This window comes from Gymnoscopelus braueri (genome assembly GCF_963280865.1).
Source record: "Gymnoscopelus braueri genome assembly, chromosome: 17".
NCBI classification, from domain to species: Eukaryota; Metazoa; Chordata; class Actinopteri; order Myctophiformes; family Myctophidae; genus Gymnoscopelus; species Gymnoscopelus braueri.
The window spans coordinates 43,071,474-43,093,937 of NC_137617.1; the positions used below are offsets into that span (position 1 = coordinate 43,071,474).

The 22,464-nt window shown below is 40.2% G+C and overlaps 1 protein-coding gene across 1 annotated transcript; it reads right to left on the reverse strand.

Annotated features, from left to right (window-relative positions):
* Window positions 1-405: 405 nt before the first annotated feature.
* On the reverse strand, window positions 406-8,481 carry LOC308105160 (uncharacterized protein; the record flags this gene model as incomplete). Its single annotated transcript, XM_080455791.1, has 3 exons — window positions 406-2,635; window positions 6,451-6,564; window positions 8,217-8,481. The coding sequence occupies 3 exons, from the start codon at window positions 8,479-8,481 to the stop codon at window positions 1,776-1,778; spliced, it is 1,239 nt and encodes a 412-aa protein (XP_080311917.1). The 3' UTR covers window positions 406-1,775.
* Between the last annotated feature and the right edge of the window lie 13,983 nt (window positions 8,482-22,464).

Below are 22,464 nucleotides of genomic sequence, written 5' to 3' on the forward strand. Positions count from 1 at the left end.
GGTATTATAGTTTTTTTTTTCAGTTCCAGAAAGACAACTACCGTAAATACCATAAGAAAGAAAGATAGAGACAACTACCATAAGAGCGAGACAACTACCATAAGAAAAACTACCATAATAGAGAATATGATAGAAAGTTCAGTCCATGCTTATAAAGTGAACCACTGTTGCATGGATGACAGCAATTAATTAAATTAATTGTTTCCAATCCATTAAATGAATTGTTTCCAATCCATTGTGCGTGATAGTCATTATAATAGAAAACATTATTGTAATAGAGCAAATATGATTGATAGTCATAATTATTACAATATGAACATAACACCAATGAATACAAAACAGGGACAACAGGAAGATGAATACCTTTATTGTGAGTACAGTCATCATAGAAAAACCATTGGCAGAAGAAATGTCAAAGTTTCCATTCTCTCAAAAAATAACAAGACCAATGAATAAAACAGGGCAGTAGATTTATTCAAGACCACCAGTTTTCACCCATTTTCAAACTATCTTCATATAATAGGTCCTCACTAATGCTCATGATAAAATGGTAAAAAAAAATTCTATATAAAAGAAAATATGAATCAGCAACTTTGTGGGGAGTGGGAAAGGCAAATAAAAAAGGAACGTACATTTCTGATAAATCATCTGTAACGCCCTTGGGCAAAGCAGTTGGCTTGGTCCAAGAAAAGAAAAACAAAATATCCAGAAACCCGTCTACCAGTGACATCATCATTAGGAAGGAATTTTTTTTCCCAACAAGATTTCAATTTTTTAAATTAGATTTGTATTAACGCGAGAACAATGGCTTCTATCATTGCATTGCAACTTTCCAGGAATACCAAGCCTTTCTATTAGCTTGGATTCCCCATCGATGATGTCACTGGTAGAGACAGGTTTCTGAACTGTCCGCAGTCCTCCTATGAGGTACTTGAGACCAAGTACACAAAAATTGTACCATTCTATCATGAGCATTAGTCAGGACCTATTATATGAAGATAGGTTGAAAATGGTCCTTTAAACAAAAACTACTTATGCACCCGTAAAACTACACAGAAATCAAACACCAAACTGAAAAAAACGACATACTATACTAATAAACTATAATAACTGGTGAGGACCTTCTCCTCGTTGTGAATATAATCTATAATACTTGATCAACAAGTAATTGCAAACTGGTTTAACCTGTTGAACTCGTCACACGTTTCAGATTTCTCTGATTTAGTATCTGTATCTTGTTATCGGTCGTACTGCATTATAATTAATGTTCCTCACGTGATTTTCCAGAACTTGGATTTTAGCAAAACGTTGAACAAAAAAATTGCCACAAACTACAAAAAATAAATGTTTGTTTTACCTGCATGAATCCTCATATCGTCGCTGACGGGCAGAAACCTTGCATCTCCTATTTCATGCTTTAGTGCTTTTTCATAAATTAATATCCTATTCCATACTTGTTCGTGCAGAAGAAAAAAAATAGCCTTCTACAAGCTACAATGCAGATAACAGAGTCATTTGTCTGTTAATGTTTAACCAATGAAAAGTATTACCAATAACTGACATTCAAATCAGAATCACAGGATAGTTTTTTTTCCATTTCCTGAAAAATTACAGTTTCTGTTTCCACCCGACTGTGACTATATGGTAGCCTGGCATTGGCCAGACTGATAAAGTGGATTCACTCTCACGGAGACTGATACCGGGGAGGAACGTGAGAGTGAATCCACGTTATCAGTCTGGCCAATGCCAGGCTAACTATAAGATTTGTTATTACACTAAAGCTGTTGCCATAAACTGTAAACTAAAGGGTCTGTACAACTAAAGGTTTTTTCCCCTGTATGAGTCCTCATGTGTCTTTTCAGATTAGACATTTGCACAAAAACTTTGGAACAAATCGAACAAGAGAAGGTTTTTTCACCCGTATGAATCCTCATATGCTGACTCAGATTAGTTTTTACACTAAAGCTATTGCCGCAGACTGTACAACTAAAGGGTTTTTCCCCTGTATGAGTCCTCATGTGATTTTTTAGGTCACACATATAACTACAGCCTTTGCCACAAACTGTACAAATAAAGGCCTTTTCTCCTGTATGAGTCCTCATGTGCTTTTTCAAATCACACATGTAGTTACAACCTTTGCCACAGATAGTGCAATTAAAGGGTTTTTCCCCTGTGTGGGTGCTCATGTGTTTTTTCAGCTCACACCTGTAATTACAGCCTTTGCCACAAATCTCACAACTAAAGGGTTTTTCCCCTGTATGAGTCTTGGGTGGCGTTTGTTTGGATGATTCCAGGTCCTGGTCGACCGACTGAGCTTCCCTAGTCTCCTCCCACTCATCATCACTGTCCTCATCATCTCCAGTTGGTTGTGAACCTCCCCAGTACTTTATGTAGGCTTGTGTTTTCATGTGCTCAGCTGAGGTGCCGGCCGGAGGGTCTTCCTCTTTATTTTCGTCGTCTTCATCTTCACTTTTCACCGTTGGTGACGTCAACGCAGACCCATGAGCCTCCTCTGGTCTGACAAGTAGCTCCACCTGTTCCTCTTTAATCTGTGGAGAGTCTGGTTCCTCCCGGACCGGACTGGGGCTCCTCTCCTGCTGTTCAGGGGACATCTCTTCACAAAGGTAGTGGAAGTCTGGGAGGAGAAAGATAACATGGTGGTTAAGTCAGAACACTCATTGAGATACGTTTTTATTTGGCAACGTGGCACTGCTCCTGTGATGCTCCAGAAAAAAACAAGCATGAAACCAGTGTTAATTTTGATTAAGTTAACCCTAACGCTAAAAGTTTTTGTTTAGTTTTAGTCGACTAAATCTAAAGTTGATTTTGTTGACAAAAATGTATTTTGGTACTGTAGGCCTTGATGGCGTCATAATGACTGATTTTACACTTGGTTGCATGCTGAAAAATAGCCGATCTACAAGCTCACAACGCGTCACACGTTGTGAGCTTGTAGATCTGCTATTTTCAGAGTGCAACCAAACATAAAATGACTTGTCTTTTAGTTCTACTGCATCTCTTCTCCACTAGTCCCTCCGTAACATTTTAGGTTAAGATAATATTTTTTTGGAAGATTTTTTTTTGCCAAATTGCCAACTTGCTAATAATGTTTTTGTCATTTATATTTGCTCCTGGGACATGAGAAAGGCTTTGTCTAAAGTTATTAACTTTTATACTAGAATCTCTACATCTGTCTTCACACCTAACTGTGTGTATGCACCCTAGGAGCAAAGTTTTGCTCCTCACAGAGCAGAGGTTGACCTCTGCTCTGTGAGGAGCAAAGATAACCTGACAGGTTGACCTCTGCTCTGTGAACATGCTTTGTGGTTAGGCACAGCTGCAGAGGAGAGAGTTGATGAGGGAGAGCACCAATCGAGAATACACACATATCATTTGTCACCATGCGGTGACGCCTGGAAATAGAACAGTGGCGTATTGCAGTGGTTCTCAAACGTTTTCATGTCAAGGACCCCAAAATTATATGTATTTGGCCGCCACCCAAATACACCCCCATCTGAAATATTTTTGTTCCAGGGACCCCCAGATGCAAAGATTTGGGTTACAAACGTTCGCTTAAAAATATAAAGATCTGCACAAATGTTCACTATTTTTCAAAAATAGCAGATCTACAAGCTCATAGTGTGGCACTTGGTGCCACGCTATGACTTATAGATCTGCTATTTTTGAATAGCCAAAGTATAATAGGTTAAAATTAGTGTGATGCTATAGTAACGCATTTTGCTGGGGACCCCCTAGAACCCCCCAAAGGACCCCTGGGGGTCCCCGGACCCCACTTTGAGAACCAATGGAACGCCAGAGCGGGGTAGGTACATTGACAATAATGGGGCCGGCCGCTTTGACACGCCTTTCGCAGGCAGTGTGTGTAATGGCCTTATCAGGATTCCTCCTTGCATGTTTTCAAAGGGGACAAACTGTATGTATGTCATGAGGCATTTTGTATTCAGTCGATATCTTCCAGATATTATTGTATCAGCACCGTAGACAAGGAAACAGCAACCAGCTAAGATATAGATGCACTTTTTTTGTTTAAGAACCAAATATTCTCTTGCAAATTGCAAAAATATGTGTTTTACACAGTGATTCTCATGGACCCTCAGTTTGTTATGTATTAGGCCCTGGCCCTCGTAACTCCGAGAGCATACAAATAGAACCAAATGGACCCATAAGGGTCCATTTGGTTCCTTTGTAAACTCTTACAGACCTGTAAAGGGTCATTTAGGCCCTGTTTAGACTGGCAGCCAAATCCAGCCTAAATAAGATCTATGCCATATCTAGATTTATGAAGTCTGAACCGGTCAAATGGAATTTGGGATTTTTTTTACAAATCTGACTCGAGTCACATTCAGAGGTGGTTTCAAATCTGATTGAAATCTGATTTCTAAAGATGCGTCTCAGTCTGAACGCAGTAACCTGCTCTAACCACCCAAGTCACATAACTGTCCAAAACGTCACTTGCAGCGTGACCCGAGCGCCACTGAAGTCGTCACAGAGCCCGAGAATTTAGATTTACGAGAGCGCAAGGGGTGTAATGAAAACAAAACAATAGTGCAGCATAGGTTTTACAGAAGAAATGGCGAGCAGCATTCAGTGGACAGATAGAGATATTCAATGTCTTGCACTTTGGGGGGATGCCTCAGTACAAGCGAACACTTGTAGGAATGTACAGGAACAAGGCAAATATATGAAGACATATCTCACGGCATGGCAGAAAATGGGTTCACGAGGTCCTATCTGCAGTGTCAAAGGAAAAGAAAGAATTTGAAGAACACACGTAAAGAGATAAAAGTCACGACGCCATGACTGCTACGTCGTCACCTCGGCAACCAAAGCAGATATACTGTATGTCGACGCAGGGCGGCTTTGGGTTGACGTGGTTTAGATCAGTCTGAACACACAGATCTGTGACAGATCCGATGTAATCACTTGCAAAATGCAGTGTGAACAGTCGGGCCTAAAGATCGGATTTGAAAAATAAATAGGATTTGACGGCAGTCTAAAACGGGGCCTTATTTTCTATCATTTATTGGGGACGCCCTGGAAACCCCCTCAAGGACCCCTTGGGGTCCCTCCCTGGTCCCCACTTTGAGACTTTTTTAATTCGTTTGTTTGTATGTCTGTCAAAATATATCTGTCAGCATGGCTTTAACCCATTAAGACCTGAAGCCGATTCTATAAAAATGTCTTCTAAATCCTAAACAGTTTTCTGAAAAACATATGTTGCTATATCAGGGGTTCTCAAACTTTTTCATGTCAAGGACCCCCAAAATTATATGCATTTGGCCGCGGACCCCCATCTCAAAATATATTGTTCCAGGGACCCCCCAGAAGCAAAGATTTGAGTTAAAAATGTTCGCTTTAAAAATGTATGTATTCAAAGATTTGCACACATTTTCACGATTTTTTCAAAAATAGCAGATCTACAAGCTCGTAGTGCGGCACTCGGTGCCGCGCTATGAGCTTGTAGATCGGCTATTTTTGAATAGCCAAAGTGTAAAATAATGCTTTTTAGCTCAAATCAAAAAGTGACACAGATGCGTTCCAGGTCTTAAAGGAGAGATCCGGACATTTTAAGTGTTATCTTTGATGTGTCGCTAATCACTCACCATCATTGAAATGGACGTTGAGTTATTCCAGAGAGTCCCATGTCATGCAGTCTGGCGACCCCCTCCGTGGCATAATGGGAGCCCGTGCAAGAGTGAAATTCGTCTATTATAACCGATGCAAAGTTAGTTTTTTCTCTACTACTGCTCATTGTGGAGTCTCATGATACTCAAACATGCACTGAAAGTCGCGCACGAGTTATCGTTCGTGCAGAACTAGACGACGCTGGTTGCTTACTTCTTCCACAGAACCTGGCGTCTGTGGAAGAAGTAAGCAACCAGCATCATCTCGAAACTCCAAAATGAGCAGCAGTAGAGAAAATACTAACTTTGCATCGGTTATAATAGACGATTTTCACTCTTACACAGGCTCCCATTATGCCAACGGAGGGGGTCGATAGATTGCACGACACGGGACTCTCTGAAATAACTCAACGTTTCTTTCAATGATGGTGAGTGATTAGCGACACATCAAAGATAACACTTAAAATGGGCGGATCTCTCCTTTAATGAATGGGTTATGAGATAAATAGATTCAACACTCGCACTACTGCAATGGAGGGAGAAATTAAATACATTTCTGTGAAGATTGTGGAGGAGGAGGGACCACAGTGTCTTCCCACCCCAGTGTTAAACTTCAAAATAAGACTTGTGTTCACTAATAATACGTAAAACTTGCAACTTATTGGAGAACCAAGGTCATATTTTAAAGTACAGGCTTTACTATAGCCTGTCATGCAGCCTGAATAATGCTGATGTACTACAATTATCCATATGAAGACAAATACATCTAATTCTTAAGATTGATGGCCAACCAATTGCCTTATACCTTGATGTGTTCCTGCCTCTAGTTCCTCCTCCTGGACCACCGGACTGGGGCTCCTCTCCTCCTGCTGTTCCTCCTGGAGGAGCTGCTCCTTACACACAGGGAGCAGGGGGACATCTACAGGAGGAGAGAGGAGTTAACATCGGCACAGACCAAAATAAAAGAGTTTTCCAGTTCAATAAGATTGATTGATTCGCCTACTTTTCTTATGTTTAAAAATGTTTTGTGGAGTTGAGTTAGCCTCTGTAACTTCCCCAGGAAGTATGTTCCACAATGTTGGTGCATAGAAAGAAATACGCTGCCTCTCCTATTTTCTTTTGTGGGCGCTGGGTTGTGAAGTAGACCTGCTGTGGAGCATTGGTTCTCAAAGTGGGGTCCCAGGGGTCCTTGGGGGGGGGGGGGGGGGGGGGTTCCAGGGGGTCCCCAGGCAAAATGTGTTACCGTTATAGCATCACAACAATTTTAACCAGTTTAACCTTTTATACATTGGCTATTCAAAAATAGCAGATCTACAAGCTCATAGCACGGCACTCAGTGCCGTGCTATGAGCCAGACTACAGACTCCCCATTTTTGAGTTCGGCCAGCCTATTACTCCTTTGTTTGTTTAGGACATTTATTTAGGTCTTTGTTTTGGGTTAATTTCTTGTTTCTACCCTCCTGGCACATTAAATATTCGTGTTGCTTTCTATAAAGATCTTTGAACATGTTTATCTGAATGTAGAATAAACTTGATTGCAATTTAGTCCTGATTTTTGTCCTGTTATGTTATGGTCACTGGTGTTCGAATGAGTGTAGTGGCAACTATGAGCAGGACCTTGAAATATATCTATTCTATACACAGGACCACAATGGAAACGAGCCCCTATAGGGCTTTTTGTGTTAACAATCATTGTAAACCGTACTAATTGCAAACTGCTAATAAAGTATTCAATCACAAAGAACCACTGGTTTAAGTTAAATAAACGTTATAATCCAATGGGGTGCATCATGAACACAGCACTGTAACCTCCTTTATAACATATTCCTGACATGATGACCTCATATGCAGTCATCACTTTTACTACTAACAAAAGTGATGACTTAGTTGCTATACAGTGTGTTGAACCAACCTTGATTGATTGAATATTTTATTAGCAGTTTGCAAAAAAAAGCACAGGAAAGTACAGTTCATAAGCCATCGTGCTTTTATGGGCGATCCAGTTTAGTGGACCTTGTAGTGTGAACTGTACTTCCATGTACTTTTCCATGTCTTTTTAAATAAAGTATTTCTTTCAATCAATTCAAGGTCTGCTAAGAGGATTTTAAACCCAAGAAATTCTATGGCTTGTTTCCATTGGGGTCCTTTGTACTCAATTCATCGAAACATTAATGACAGACGAATATACACTACTAAGCAGTGTGTAGTTTGTGTGTTGTTTCTGTGAGTGTGTGTGGGGTTACTTGCAGTGTGTAGTACTTTAATGTGTTGCTGCTGCTGTGTGTGTGTGTGTGTGTGTGTGTGTGTGTGTGTGTGTGTGTGTGTGTGTGTGTGTGTGTGTGTGTGTGTGTGTGTGTGTGTAGTTACCTGCAGTGTGTAGTAGTTTAACGTGTTGTTGCTGTAGGTGTGTGTGTAGTTACCTGCAGTGTGTAGTAGTTTAACGTGTTGCTGTAGGTGTGTGTGTGTGTGTAGTTACCTGCAGTGTGTAGTACTTTAACGTGTTGTTTCTGTAGGTGTGTGTGTGTGTGTGTGTGTGTGTGTGTGTGTGTGTGTGTGTGTGTGTGTAGTTACCTGCAGTGTGTAGTAGTTTAACGTGTTGCTGTAGGTGTGTGTGTAGTTCTTCCATCTCTCTCTGGAACAGGCTGCAGATGAGCTCTGCGGCCACGGTGAGGCGCTGCAACACAAACACTCTGACAACGTTCAAATCTTCTCGACTTTGTTTCTCCCAGACGCTCATTATCTCCTCTAATATCTCCTCTCCTACCGACGTCAGCTGTTCATTTACCGTCAACCTGACGGCCTCTATTTGAAACGTTTTAACTCGTTTATGAGACATTGTTTGTGTTACACTGAGAGAAGTGTGTGAGATCTTTGATCCTCTCTAACAGAATGACAACACCACGACACACTTCCGGGTCAGTGTGTGTCGCGCATGCGCAATAAAGGAACCAGGGCTTGGTGGACGCGGGACTATGGTTGCCTTCCGCCACCTGCTGGAGGAGGATGGTAACAACCAAGCCCTGAAACATGTTCCTGCCTGGTTTGAGAATATTTTACATTTACAACTGCTACATCTACATAAACGTTCACATTTCAAATATAAAGCGCTTATCCTCAAGCCATTGATGTAACAGGTTAAAGCGGCTTAGTCTAAGTACCTGTATTTTCTGTATTGTTCAATAAAAAACATTTTAATCCGATCGGGGGCCATTGCCTCCGAATTCTCTCCATGCTTTCAACGATGTGCCCCTATTGGTTGGAAGGTGTATTGCACTCCGTTACAGTGAATAAGAAAATGAAAATGGCAGTACATCGGGTAAAAATGCTTTTTATTGAACAATGCGGAAGATACTGGTACTTCAAACCATGCCGCTTTAACGTGTTACATCAGTGGCTTGGGGGTAAGCACTTTACATTTGGAATTTGAACATTTATGTAGATGTACCGGTTGTAAATGTAAAATATTCTCAAACCAGGAACAAGTGGTTCAATGACGCTTGTGACAGACGAGCGTCATGTGAACCATGGCTAGGTAACAACCCATAATATACCAATGGTTCTCAAACTTAAAAATGTCAAGGTCTCCCCTTAACTCTGACAGTGTACAAATGGACCGGTTCCATTTGTGTACTGTCAGAGTTACAAACTTGTAAGGGTCAATTTAGACCCCTCCTGAAGGAACCCAGAGAGTCCCTGGAATCAACTCTATGAGCAGTGGTGGGGAAAGTATCAATATTGCAATGTAGAATTACTCTGTTACAAGTAAAAGTCCAGAATTCAAAATGTACTTGAGTAAAAGTACAAAAGTATTGGAATCAAAGACAAAGTGTACTTTAAGTACAAAAGTAAAAGTGCTCATCGCAGAAGGTTGCATTTCACACGTTTTCAATCAAATGTATAAAAATCTGACGAGTTGTGAGCTTGTAGATCTGCTATTTTCATTGCCAAAGTATATAGGTATGTACTGAAGTGGTTTTGCAATAATAATAAAAATCTAGAAAGTAACTAAAGTTTTTAAATACTTGTAGTGGAGTAAAAAGTACAATATGTTCCTTTGAGATGTAGTGGAGTAGAAGTAAAAGTACTGAAAATTGGAAATACTTCAGTAAATAAAAAAAAATACCTCAAAATTGTACTGAAGTACAGTACTTGAGTAAATGTACTGAGTAACTTTACACCACTGTCTATGAGTGTAACTCACTGAAGACAGTTTTCAAACCAAATACACGAAATGAAACAACATTATTTACATCCAGGCAATTCTACCACTGCTTTATAAATATGACACATGAACAGTAACATTCACTCATGTTTGTCAAAAAGTAAAAGCCAACAAAAATCATATTTAATTTCTTCCATCATATTTTGGAACCAATCCTGTAGGAAAAGCAACTATAAAGTCCTGCAGATGTTACAGTTGTAGCCTACAGATGCTTTTTTATTTTTGCTATTTGATGATGATGCAATGATGATTGTATTATGGCCTTGTATGATTTTTATTTATTTGTTTTACTGTTTTTGCATATTTTAGAAATAGCTTTTAGGGCAGTCATTACTTTAGTACTGTTAATTATACAGTTTAGTTTGACTGTGTATTATGGAGCAGCTCAACCTATGTTTTTCACAGTACATAATCTCTTGAATTTTGAATGCCATTTTGTTGCACTGCTATTGACATCCTTCTCATTTTATTTACATGTATTTATTTTATCCAGACTGTTGAGGAATTTCACTGTCCGTGACACCTTGAACCTTGATGTGTGTGCGATATTTTCGGGAGAGGCAGCAACATATCAACATATTAATAGATGTAGGTTACTGGTGACACTCATGCAGAAGGAAAGGGCCTATACAGGTACCGCATGTCCATTCAGCCCTATGTTCCCTCAATCCCTAACAACAATTAACAACAACAAAAAGTCATCCAAATTAGGCCCCATATGTTCCCTCAGCAAGATTGGCATGAAACGACGTGCTTCGTGCCACGCCCAGATATACATACGTGAGCTTGTATATCTGCTATTTTTGAATAGCCAAAGTATAAAATAATGGTTAAAGTCTAAAATGACACAGATGCTTTCCCAGTTTTAATGGGTTAGAGAAAGCTGAATGAAATAACAATACATTTTCCACACACCAGAATGCTGCTCTTTTTCTTTATTGGTGCGTTTTGAGCCAGGGAGGCTCTTCCTCACCTCTTGGTTGTATTTATATTGTATGTTTCACACTTTGATTCAGTAAATCTTTAAAACTGCACTCGGCTTCTACTGAAATTATTTATTGAATTGAGTGTTCGACTAATTGGATAGTCTATTATCTGGTGATATGATATAAGTACGTAATTATTCCTTTAAATGCCACCTGAAAATGTATTGGACTGAGACCATACATTAGGCTACTAACAAATGACTAATTATTGTGTATATGAAAACACATAAATGTGTGTTAGCCTACTGTATAAAACACATATTCACTGTGAATCGACAATGAATGATTTTAATCACTGTGAATTAGCAATTAATTATTTTTGGCATAATGTTTTAATATGGTTATATTACAAGTTACAAGAATCTGATTCCGATTCCGAATTGGTCATCTGCATAAGGGTAGTACTGGTAAACTTGCACTTTTGAAAATCTCAGCAAAGAAAACTATTGTGGCTGATTTACCAAGGCACTGATCCATGTGATATTTAATTGGTGTTATTGCATAGTTTTATTTGTTAAATCTAGTGGCATTTAATTTCCTTTAACCTGTTGATGTGTCTCATAGGCCTGGGTTTAATTAAAAACAACATGTTCGTGTGTCTGTGGGGCTCCCAGTCATGGTGACAGCACAGCTAAGGGACTGTCACATGGGAGCGGAGCTCACTGGTGAGCCGCAGACGCCTTAGGCTTCATCCTTGTTTTCCTCCACACCTCAGCCATGCAGTGGTGAAAAGTAACTTAGTACATTTACTCAAGCACTGCACTTAAGTGCACTTTTGAGTTAACCGAAGTGTTTCCAATGAAAATAGCAGATCTACAAGATCTACTACCTCATTTGACAAAAGTTGAGCCCCCAACAACATATGTGCACGCCACGCACACACTACAGTTCTCGTACAGTGACGCGTTGTGTGATTGTAGATTGGCTATTTTCACTAATTTTAAAACTTGAAAAGTTGAATCTTCTTGACTATGGTATGGTATCTGATGGCATGCCCAAAAATGGATGCCAAGTAAGAAAGTGGATGAAAGCAAATTGGTACATGCAACATGTTTCATTTGGACTATTACCAAACAGACAAGGCCTCCCATGCAGTGCACAACCCCCTGTGATATTTGGCGCCCGTCCCGGAAAACACTGTCCAAATCGTCTGCTCTTTCATGTTTTCCTTCTCAGATCCAACTGGATCTGGTGGTGCATCCAGATCCATCTTCAGGTCTGTTGCATCATGGGCCTCGAACAACTACTTGAGGACACACACACAGTCACACACACACACACACACACACACACACACACACACACACACACACACACACACACACACACACACACACACACACACACACACACACACACACACACACACACACACACACACACACACACACACACACACTCTGACAACAAGGACAACGGGTATTGCATAAGCGGGTGGGGCAGGAATTCCCAACTTGTGTGGATCCCGAGTTGGCCGGTGCCCGAAGGGTCAAAGGGCAGACGGGCACCTATCCTAGTTTATACAATTTCAACGTGTTAGACAATTAAAATACCCAAAAAACAACATGGGTACTGTAAATAGAACCTGTACAACCCAGACAGTAGTTAACCATTGGTTAACTACTGTCGTTCCATTAAGACCTGGAACGCATTTTAGATTTCTTTGGCTATTCAAAAATAGCAGATCTACAAGCTCATAGCGCGGCACCGAGTGCCGCTCTATGAGCTTGTAGATCTGCTATTTTTGAAAAATCGTGAAAATGATTTATTTATTTCTTTCCGAAAAACTGTTAGGATTTAAAAAATGTTTAGAAGCGGCCTCAGGTCTTAATGGGTTAACCCTGGATAGTGCAATTGACACATCACAGTGTACACACCCAACATTATTTATTTTCATATGAAAGGATTATGAATGTATGCCAAGCCCTGCCCCGATACATCTGCCTCTGCCCAGATGGGTGCATGGCGTGACAGATTACGTAACGCCACAACAAGGTGGCACAGGGGATGATGCCACAGCAGTGGTGGAAACAGTACTCAAATGTTTTACTTAAGTAAAAGTATCAATACTGCGATGTAGAAATACTCTGTTACAAGTTCGGAATAAAAAAAGTGCTTTAGTAAAAGTACAAAAGTATTGGTATCAAAATGTACTTAAAGTACCAAAAGTACTAAGTACTCATTATGCATAATGTCCCATTTCACAAGTTTTCAAGAAAAGCTCTTTTGAAAATAGCAGATCTACAAGCTCACAATGCGTCGCATCGCGACGCATTGTGAGCTTGTAGATCGGCTATTTTCAAATGGCCAAAATGTATATAGGGCTGAAGTGGTTACTGTATGTTTTGTAATAATAATCTAATAATAATAATCCAAATCGACAAAGTAACTCGTAACTAAAGTTTTCAAATAATTGTAGTGGAGTAAAAGTATAACATTTTTCTCTGAGATGTAGTGGAGTAGAACATTTGGAAATACTCCAGTAAAGTAAAAAATACCTAAAAATTGTACTTAAGTACAGTACTTGAGTAAGTGTACTTAGTTACTTTACACCATTGTGTCACAGCAGCGCTGCGTATAAAATGTCAGCAACTGGACAAAGGGTTTGGGGAAGAGGAGGAGGGGGTGGGGGGTTAGACTGACGAGGACAGTCATCATGAGAGCTTCTCCTGACACACGCCCCATGCTTTCATACGTGTACACGTACTTGATATTGTTCTCTTCCTTCTCTCCTTCTGTGTCTTCCTCCTCACCTTCCTCCTCGTCTTGTGAGCTGCAGGCTCAGTTTAATCTCAACAGAATGCACAAGGCCGGGGACTTTGTTCTGGGCGGCATCATTCCCATTCACCTCATCCCCGTCGACCCCGAGGTCACCTTCACCTCCAAGCCACAGGAACCCCCTTGCAAAGGGTGAGAATCATCACATATTACAACAGCAAGCCACGAGAACGAGGACATTGTTTTGGTGCTGTCGGGGTGTTAAACCTTGTATGTCCAATATGGGGAAAAAAATAATAACCTGTGTTCCAATGAATGCAATGTAGTTTTTGTTGTTGTTAATACTTTTCATTGGTTCAATTTTAAATATTGAACCAATTTTGTAAAACTCACAGGCACACTTAAAGGAGTAGTTCATCCAATTACTTACTGTATTTCCTATCAGTTTCACACCCCATGAAGCATTTAACTCATGGAGTTTATTTTTGTTTTTGTCGCATTCCGAAGCCAATAATTTAATGATACTGATAAAGATGCTTGTGTATCTGGTAGTAGACACAAAGGAGACTCTTAGTGTCAAAAACAAAAAAAATCTCCATGAATTCAATGCTTCATGGGATGAGTAATTGATAGGAAATAAGTAATTTTTTGGGTGAACTACTCCTTCACCTGTAAACCTTCAAATGTTTTCAAAAGCCGATCTACAAGCTCGTGAGCTCGTAGGTCGGCTTTTTTCTCTACCTTTGAGCAACATGTTGTACAATAAAGATGGGCATTTATTTACAAAAATAAGAAAAATGTAAAAACATAAAATGTTGAAATATGGAGATACAAGGTTTCTCTGCCCAACACCGAAGAAATAGTATGATTATTGATGTTATATTATGTCTACAAAGATAAACAGTAACATTTTGTGTGTTAGATTTTGGGTCGAATGGTTCCGGTTCTCCCAGGTCATGGCCTTTGCCATCACTGAGATCAATGGAGACAGCAGCCTACTGCCCAACGTGACTCTGGGCTACAGTCTGTATGACAGCTGTGCCCAGTTCGGACGAGTGCGTGCGGCGTTGTCACTGGTGGGGAGAGAAAGGATGTTTCAGCTGGATGATGATGATGATGAGAACTGTGTCGGCTCGCCTCCGGTGCTGGGCATCGTGGGCCCGGCAGCCTCGTCCAGTTCTATTCACATCTCTAGAATACTAGGTTTGTACAGAGTGCCCCTGGTAAGTGTGAACCCTCCTTTTAGTTATTTGATCACGTACAAATCTAAAATATCAATGCTGTCAGGCAGAGAAACCTTGCATTTCCATACAGTATTTCATATTTTTTTCTCCCCATAAATTAATGCCCTTTATTTTTGTCTGTTGCTATGTGCCACGTTGTGACCTTGTAGGTCGGCTATTTTAGCTATTTTAGAATCGTATTTTCTGTGTTGTCTTTATGTTTGATAGTCTTCACCTTTGATTGGTTGAAAGTGGTTAAGTATTTATGTGGGTTTTATAAATATTGAACCGATGAAAAGAGAAGTTTTGGACATGCAAGGTTTCCACCCAACAGCAACAATGTACTTAATTTTCATTATTTCATTATTTACAAATCTCTGAGCTATGTATAGTCTTTTTTTACAGCTTGTATGACATAGAACATATGTATTGTAGGCAGAGCATGGGAGCGGAGTGGACTGGGCAGGTTTTTTAAAGGTTTGCTCTGTGTTAGAGGTCTGGTTCTTAGCTCAGACCTGAGAGTTGGAATCCTAGTTGGTCCGGACTTGTGGCCAGATCCCTTCCGATCCCGACGGCCTTTGCGGCATGTCACTTCCCATCTCTCTCCCCATTTCCTGGCAGCCAGTTGTCCTATAGGCCTACATAATGTCATAAAAGCCAAAGAATACATCTTAAAAAAAATAAACATGCTCTGAAAATGCACGCAGGCTGCGTGCGAACGCTTTGAGATTTTCAAGTGGGCTCTGATCCAGAAAAGGTTGAGAACCTCTGTTAACTGTTGTACATTTCTTAAAACAATGTATATCACAGGTGTTTTGTGCCTTTGGGTAGTTCAGTTATGTGTTGTATTACAGATGTTTTGTGCCTTTGGGCAGGTCAGTTATGTGGTGTATTACAGATGTTTTGTGCACATCTGGCAGGTCAGTTATGTGGTCTATTACAGATGTTTTGTGCACATCTGGCAGGTCAGTTATGTGGTCTATTACAGATGTTTTGTGCACATCTGGCAGGTCAGTTACGGTGCCACCTGCAACTGTCTGAGTAACCGCGACCAGTTCCCATCCTTCTTCAGAACGGTCCCCAACGACGCCTTCCAGGTGACTAAAGATGTGTTGGCACCGATTACAGCTGCAACTATTAATTGTTTTCTTAGTGATTTAGCTATTCTATCGCTTACTTTTTTTTAATGATATCAATGAAATCCACATGAAAACATTTTTAATCGATTTTTGTAAACAATAGACTAAATAATTTAGTCTGATTAACCTTAAACTTTGTCGCACAATGGTGCCGTAGCAAAAACAGTGGAAAAAATGGAACTACAGTATCATTTTCTTTATTTTTATTTTGTTTTGCACTTTGCAAATTAACTCATTTATTGCCACTGGACGTAAAATACGTCCAATGTAATAAGCCCTGTGCCACAGGACGTAAAATACTTTTTTTTCTTTTTTTTTTAAATGCTCAGAACCCAAGATATGATGATTTGAAAATGTTCTGCTCCATTCACTTCTTGTTTAACTTCTTACTGAAAAAGGCTGTATCTCGGCTCCTAAGCACTTTTTTTTTACAATGAATTTTGGCTGTGGCACTGAATGTTTTTTTTTACAATGAATTTTGGCCAGTGGCACTGAATGAGTTAAATGCACATTCTGTTTGTTTCATTCTCCCAGAGAGACTTCAGAGATGTGTGTATTGTTTTATTTAAAAGTGATATACGTTGTAGGCTATAGATTTAGTTTATTTCTAAGCACTTATAATTTTATATTTTAGACTTTTCAATAATGTTCTGATTATTTAAACTAACGCATCAGATCGTATGAATTAACTTATGAATAGTGAATAGTGTCTTCACCAGATACTTATTTCATCTTACACGTACTAAAGTCATTATTTGGAAAACTACTTTTACTTCTGATGAAGTAATTCATATCTTAAAGCATGATTGTAACAATACCTAAACACTTATAATTTCATGATTACGTTCTGATTATTTACAATACATCAGATCGTATGAAGTAACTCAGTAATAGTCTTCAATAGATAGTTGTTCTTACTCGTACTCAAGTAGTTACTTGGAGTAATTATTATATTTAAGTAACAATACCTTTACTTTAGTGCAGTTTGTTTGCTCGTGTCTGTTACCTCCGGAGCCTCAATTCTTTTGTCCAATCAGGGCCAAGCGATGCTCCAGATCATGCGGCGGTTCGGGTGGACCTGGGCGGGGCTGCTGTTCATGGATAACGAGGAGGGTCGCAATTCCGCCCGGATCTTCCAGTCCAACCTGGCCCGCTCCGGCCTGGGCTGCCTGGCCTACGCCGAGGCTCTGCCGTACGAGCTGGAGAGGAACGACCCGACTGAAATCCAGAGGATCGTCACCGTGATGAAGACGTCCACAGCTCGTGTGGTCCTCGTATTCGTCTATGCCTTCAACATGGTTAATCTACTGGAAGAGGTTAGGGGGGATCATGATTCACGTTCATTTAAGGATTCGTAATTATAAGGACATCTGAAATTAGTACAATTATTATGTAGCGCCAGTGGTGGAAAAAGTGCTAAATTGTTTTACTTAATGAAAGTATCAATACTGCAATATACATATAGAAATAGGCCTATTCTGAAGTAAAGATCTGGAATTCAAAATGTACTTGAGTAAAAGTACAGTGACACATCGGCTATTTTCAAATGGCCGAAATATATATAGGGCTGAAGTGGTTAATGTCTGTTTTGCAATAATAATCAAAATCTACAAAGTAACTAAAGTCTTAAAGTAATTGTAGTGGAGTAAAAGTACAATATTTGCCACTGAGATGTATGTGGAGTAGAAGTAAAAGTAGTGAAAATTGGAAATACTCCAGTAAAGTAAAAATACCTATCTCACTGCCATAGTAACACATCGTTATTTGACATATATCAACCCATTTTAACAGGTGGTAAAGCAGGATGTGACCAGTCTACAATGGGTAGCCTGTGCGTACTGGACATACTCCACAGTGCTCCAGATTCCTCGCTTCATGCCCTACCTGAGAGGAGCCCTGGGTATTGCCGTGCGCCGTGGAGAAATGCCAGGTCTCAAGGACTTCTTGTTAAGAATACATCCTGACAATGACCCTGACTACAGACATGAAAATAACATGGTACGTACAGTAGCATTTTAAGCTTAAAGTCAGTGGTGTAAAGTAACTAAGTACATTTACTCAAGAACTGTACTTAAGTAATTTTATTTGGTATTTTTACTTTACTGGAGCATTTTACATTTTCAGTACTTTTACTTCTACTCCACAACATCTCAGAGGCAAATATTGTACTACAATTATTTGAAAACCTTAGTTACGTTGCAGATATATTAATTGTTATACTATGAAACATACATTAACCACTTCGGCCCTAATTTATGCATAGGCTATTTGAAAATAGCCGATCTACAAGCTCACAACGCGTCGCATCGCGACACGTTGTGAGCTTGTCGATCTGCTATTTACAGGACATGCCTGTTCGACACTTGTCGCGCAAAGCATACAATGACCTTCAGTCTCCATGGTGTTTCTTCAGGTGAGGCTGTTTTGGGAGCACACGTTTCAGTGTAAATTTGCTCCCCTTCCGTCAGAGTGGCTGGATGCTGGTGGGGGAATGTGTACTGGACAGGAGGACCTAGGAACGGCAGACACCACCCTGTTGGACGTGTCTGACCTCAGGATAGAGTATAACATATACAAGGCCGTGTACGCTCTGGCCCATGCCCTCCATGACATGCTGCAATGTGTGCCAGGAAGAGGGCCTTTCATTGGACACAGCTGTGCCAGTTTGCAGACAATACAACCATGGCAGGTGTGATATGAACTCACAATTTACCTGTTAATGTTTCTAATTCGATTATATTTTTAGGATGACAATGAATATGTAAATATGTCATTGGTAAAGAGCATGAAAATGGACGTACTTTTCTTATAGTGATATATCGCAATACTACCGGTAAGTAAATATAGTAATGGCAGTAACACAGAAGCTTTCTGGGGAGGGTGTTTATTTCACAAATCATCAATAGTGCAGGTCTGCAAGCTCATAACTCATTGCATTGTGAGGAGTTGTGAGCTGGTAGATCAGCTATTTTCCCTATGGCGTTTGGTGTGCTTTGAGTTTGCTTGTGTTTTTGAGTCTGATAATGCAATTTTTCTATTGGTCAATCAGTTTTTAACACATCCGAAGGCACAGGAATCAAACCAGGTTCAATTAAAAAACAAATTACTCATCATCGCAGCTACTCGTCTGCAATTTTGGAGTGTGTAAGACAAATGAGTTCAACTTTGTCCATATTTTTCATGCAGAAAACTGTGTGGAAGAGCCGTAACTATGGTGTATACTGTATATTGTATGCAGTAGTTTTATTAAGTATCTTGCGCTTCATAATTTTGCTCATTTCTAGCTCGTGTATTACATGGAAAAGGTCAACTTCACCACATCATTCGGTGATGAAGTATCATTTGACGAGCACGGTGACGCGCTACTAATCTATGATGTCATGAACTGGGAGTGGCTCCCTGATGGAAGCACAAAGCTTCACAATGTAGGTGTGGTCAAGAAGTCAGCATCGGCAGGTGAAGAACTCATCCTCGACGAAGACAGAATCTTCTGGAACTTTGAATCCTCAAAGGTCACTTTGACTTTCTGAAATAGCTAATGTTAAACCCATTAAGACCTACAGGCCGATTCTACAAAATGTCTTGTAAATCCTAACAGTTTTCTGAAACATTACAGCAGTTCTCAAACTTTTTCATGTCAAGGACCCCCAAAATATATGTATTTGGCTACGGACCCCCCATCTCAAAATATTTAGTTCCAGGGACCCTGCAGAAGCAACATTTTGAGTTACAAATGTTCGCTTTAAATATATATATTGGATTATATATATATAAGATTTGCACACATTTTTCCAAAAATAACAGATCTACAAGCTCATATGAGCTTGTAGATCTGCTATTTTTGAATAGCCAAAGAAATCTAAAATTACACAAATGCGTTCCCGGTCTTAATGGGTTAAGCTAATGATGTGCATGTAAATTATTATCTCGGGCGGAGATTATGTTTTCGCTTTTTTGTTCTTTATTACCCTCGGATTTGGACTGAAATTGATCACCGTTTCTTTCCTCTGTAGCCTCCTAGGTCAGTGTGCAGCGAGAGCTGTTCCCCTGGAACCCGTGTGGCCAGAAGGAAAGGGCAACCCGTCTGCTGCTTTGACTGCATCGCCTGCTCTGAGGGAGAGATCAGCAATGAGACTGGTATAGGTTTACATTATGTAGCAACAACGTCACCAGTGGTGGAAAGTAACTAAGTACATGTACTTAAGTACTGTCCTTAGGTACAATTTTGAGTTACTTTTTTACTTTACTAGAGTATTTCCAATTTGCAATACTTATACTTATACTCCACTACATATCAGAGGCAAATATTGTACTTTTACTCCACTACAATTATTTGAAAACTTTAGTTACTAGTTACTTTGCAGATATACATTTCTATATTATAAAACATACATCAACCACATTAGCCCTACATAGGCTATTTGAAAATAGCCGATCTACAAGCTCACATGTTGCATCGCGACGCCTTGTGAGCTTGCAGATCTGCTATTTTCAAACATTAGTACTTTAAATATATTTTTATGTAAATACTTTTGTACTTTTGCTCAAGTTAACATAACACAGGCCTTTTACTTTTGTGGTATTGCTACTTTTACTTAAGTAAAATACCTGAGTACTTCTTCCACCACTGAACGTCACAGAGTAAGTTATCTTTAAGGATGATACTGTGCTTGTCTGTCCGTTTAACATGACCCTCTTTGTCACAGACTCTACAGAGTGCACCGGTTGTCCGGAGGACTTCTGGTCCAATTCCCAGCGTGACCACTGTGTCCCCAAGAGCATGGAGTTCCTCTCCTACCACGAGGCCCTGGGCATCTCCTTGACGACCATCTCGTTGCTGGGCACGCTCACCTGCGCCGTCGTCCTGGGGGTCTTCATCTATCATCGAGACACGCCCATGGTGCGCGCCAACAACTCGGAACTCAGCTTCCTCACCTTGGTGTCCCTCAAACTGTGTTTCCTGTGCTCGCTCCTGTTCATCGGCCGTCCCAGGCTCTGGACCTGTCAGCTGAGGCACGCGGCGTTCGGGATCAGCTTCGTGCTGTGCGTCTCGTGCATCCTGGTAAAGACCATGGTGGTGTTGGCCGTGTTCAGGGCCTCCAAGCCCGGGAGCGGAGACATCATGAAGTGGTTCGGCGCCATGCAGCAGAGAGGAACCGTTCTGGCTCTCACTTTCGTCCAGGCGATAATCTGCACGGCCTGGCTCGCGTCCGACTCGCCGACTCCTCATAAAAACACGCAATATCACAGCGATACAATAATCTACGAGTGTGCTGTGGGGTCGAGGGTTGGTTTTGCGGTGTTGCTGGGTTATATCGGTTTACTGGCGCTCCTCAGCTTCCTCCTGGCATTCATGGCGAGGAATCTTCCGGACAACTTCAATGAAGCCAAGTTGATCACTTTCAGCATGTTGATCTTCTGTGCCGTGTGGATAGCCTTCGTCCCAGCCTATATCAGCTCTCCGGGCAAATATGCGGATGTAGTGGAGGTGTTTGCCATTTTAGCATCTAGTTTTGGTCTATTGATTGCACTATTCGGACTAAAATGTTATATCATCCTGCTGAGACCTGAGAAAAACACTAAGAAGTCCATCATGGGTCGATAGGCCCCACCAAGACATAGCAGCAGTGGCATAGCAATATCAGTTATTTAAAAACGTTACATTTTAACCCATTAAGACCTCTAACGTGTAAATTTAATTTCTTTGGCTATTCAAAAATAGCAGATATACAGCTGCTATTTTTGAAAAATCGTGCAAATTTGTGCAAATCTTTGAATATATATTTTTGTCCCTGGAACAACATATTTTGAGATGGAACATGAAAACGTTTGAGAACCACTGTTGTAGTCACATTGTTTTATTTTTTTTAATTGCCAACTGACATTTTGTAAAATCCTCAGGTCTTAATGGGTTAATGTAATCAAGGCAAAACTCTGCTGTCCCTGTATGGTGCAGGACCAGCTTGAGGTCTATACACCATATTCTACAAAATGCCAAATTAAGAATCCTTTAAGTTTAAAAACGCTATTGCAATTGTTAACTCCATGTAATTTCTATCAATAATTATTATTATTATTATTTCACAGTTTTTGACCCAATAGGGACCCATTTTCACATTATGTGGGAATAAATAAACCAAAACAGAAAAAAACAACAGACCCAAGGGTCCTTGAGAAGGTTCCAGGGGGTTCCCCAGCGAAATCAGTTAATATAGCATCAAAATCAGTTGCACACATATGCTATTTGAAAATAGCCAATGTACAATCTCACAACACGTCGCAATGTGACACATTGTGAGCTTGGAGATCAGCTATTTTCAAAAGAATCGTAACATTAATTAGAAGAATTAGAAAAATGTATACATTACATGGGGGGGGGGGGGGGGTTCCTTGACATGAGAATGTTTGAGAACCAGTGATCTAATCTGCTCTGTAAATGAGAATGTTCTTACCTTCCGCACTGCCCAGGTTCAGAGCAAGCACCCATATGAAGAGGAAACAGCTCTGTGTTATCACATGCATTTTGTTCAT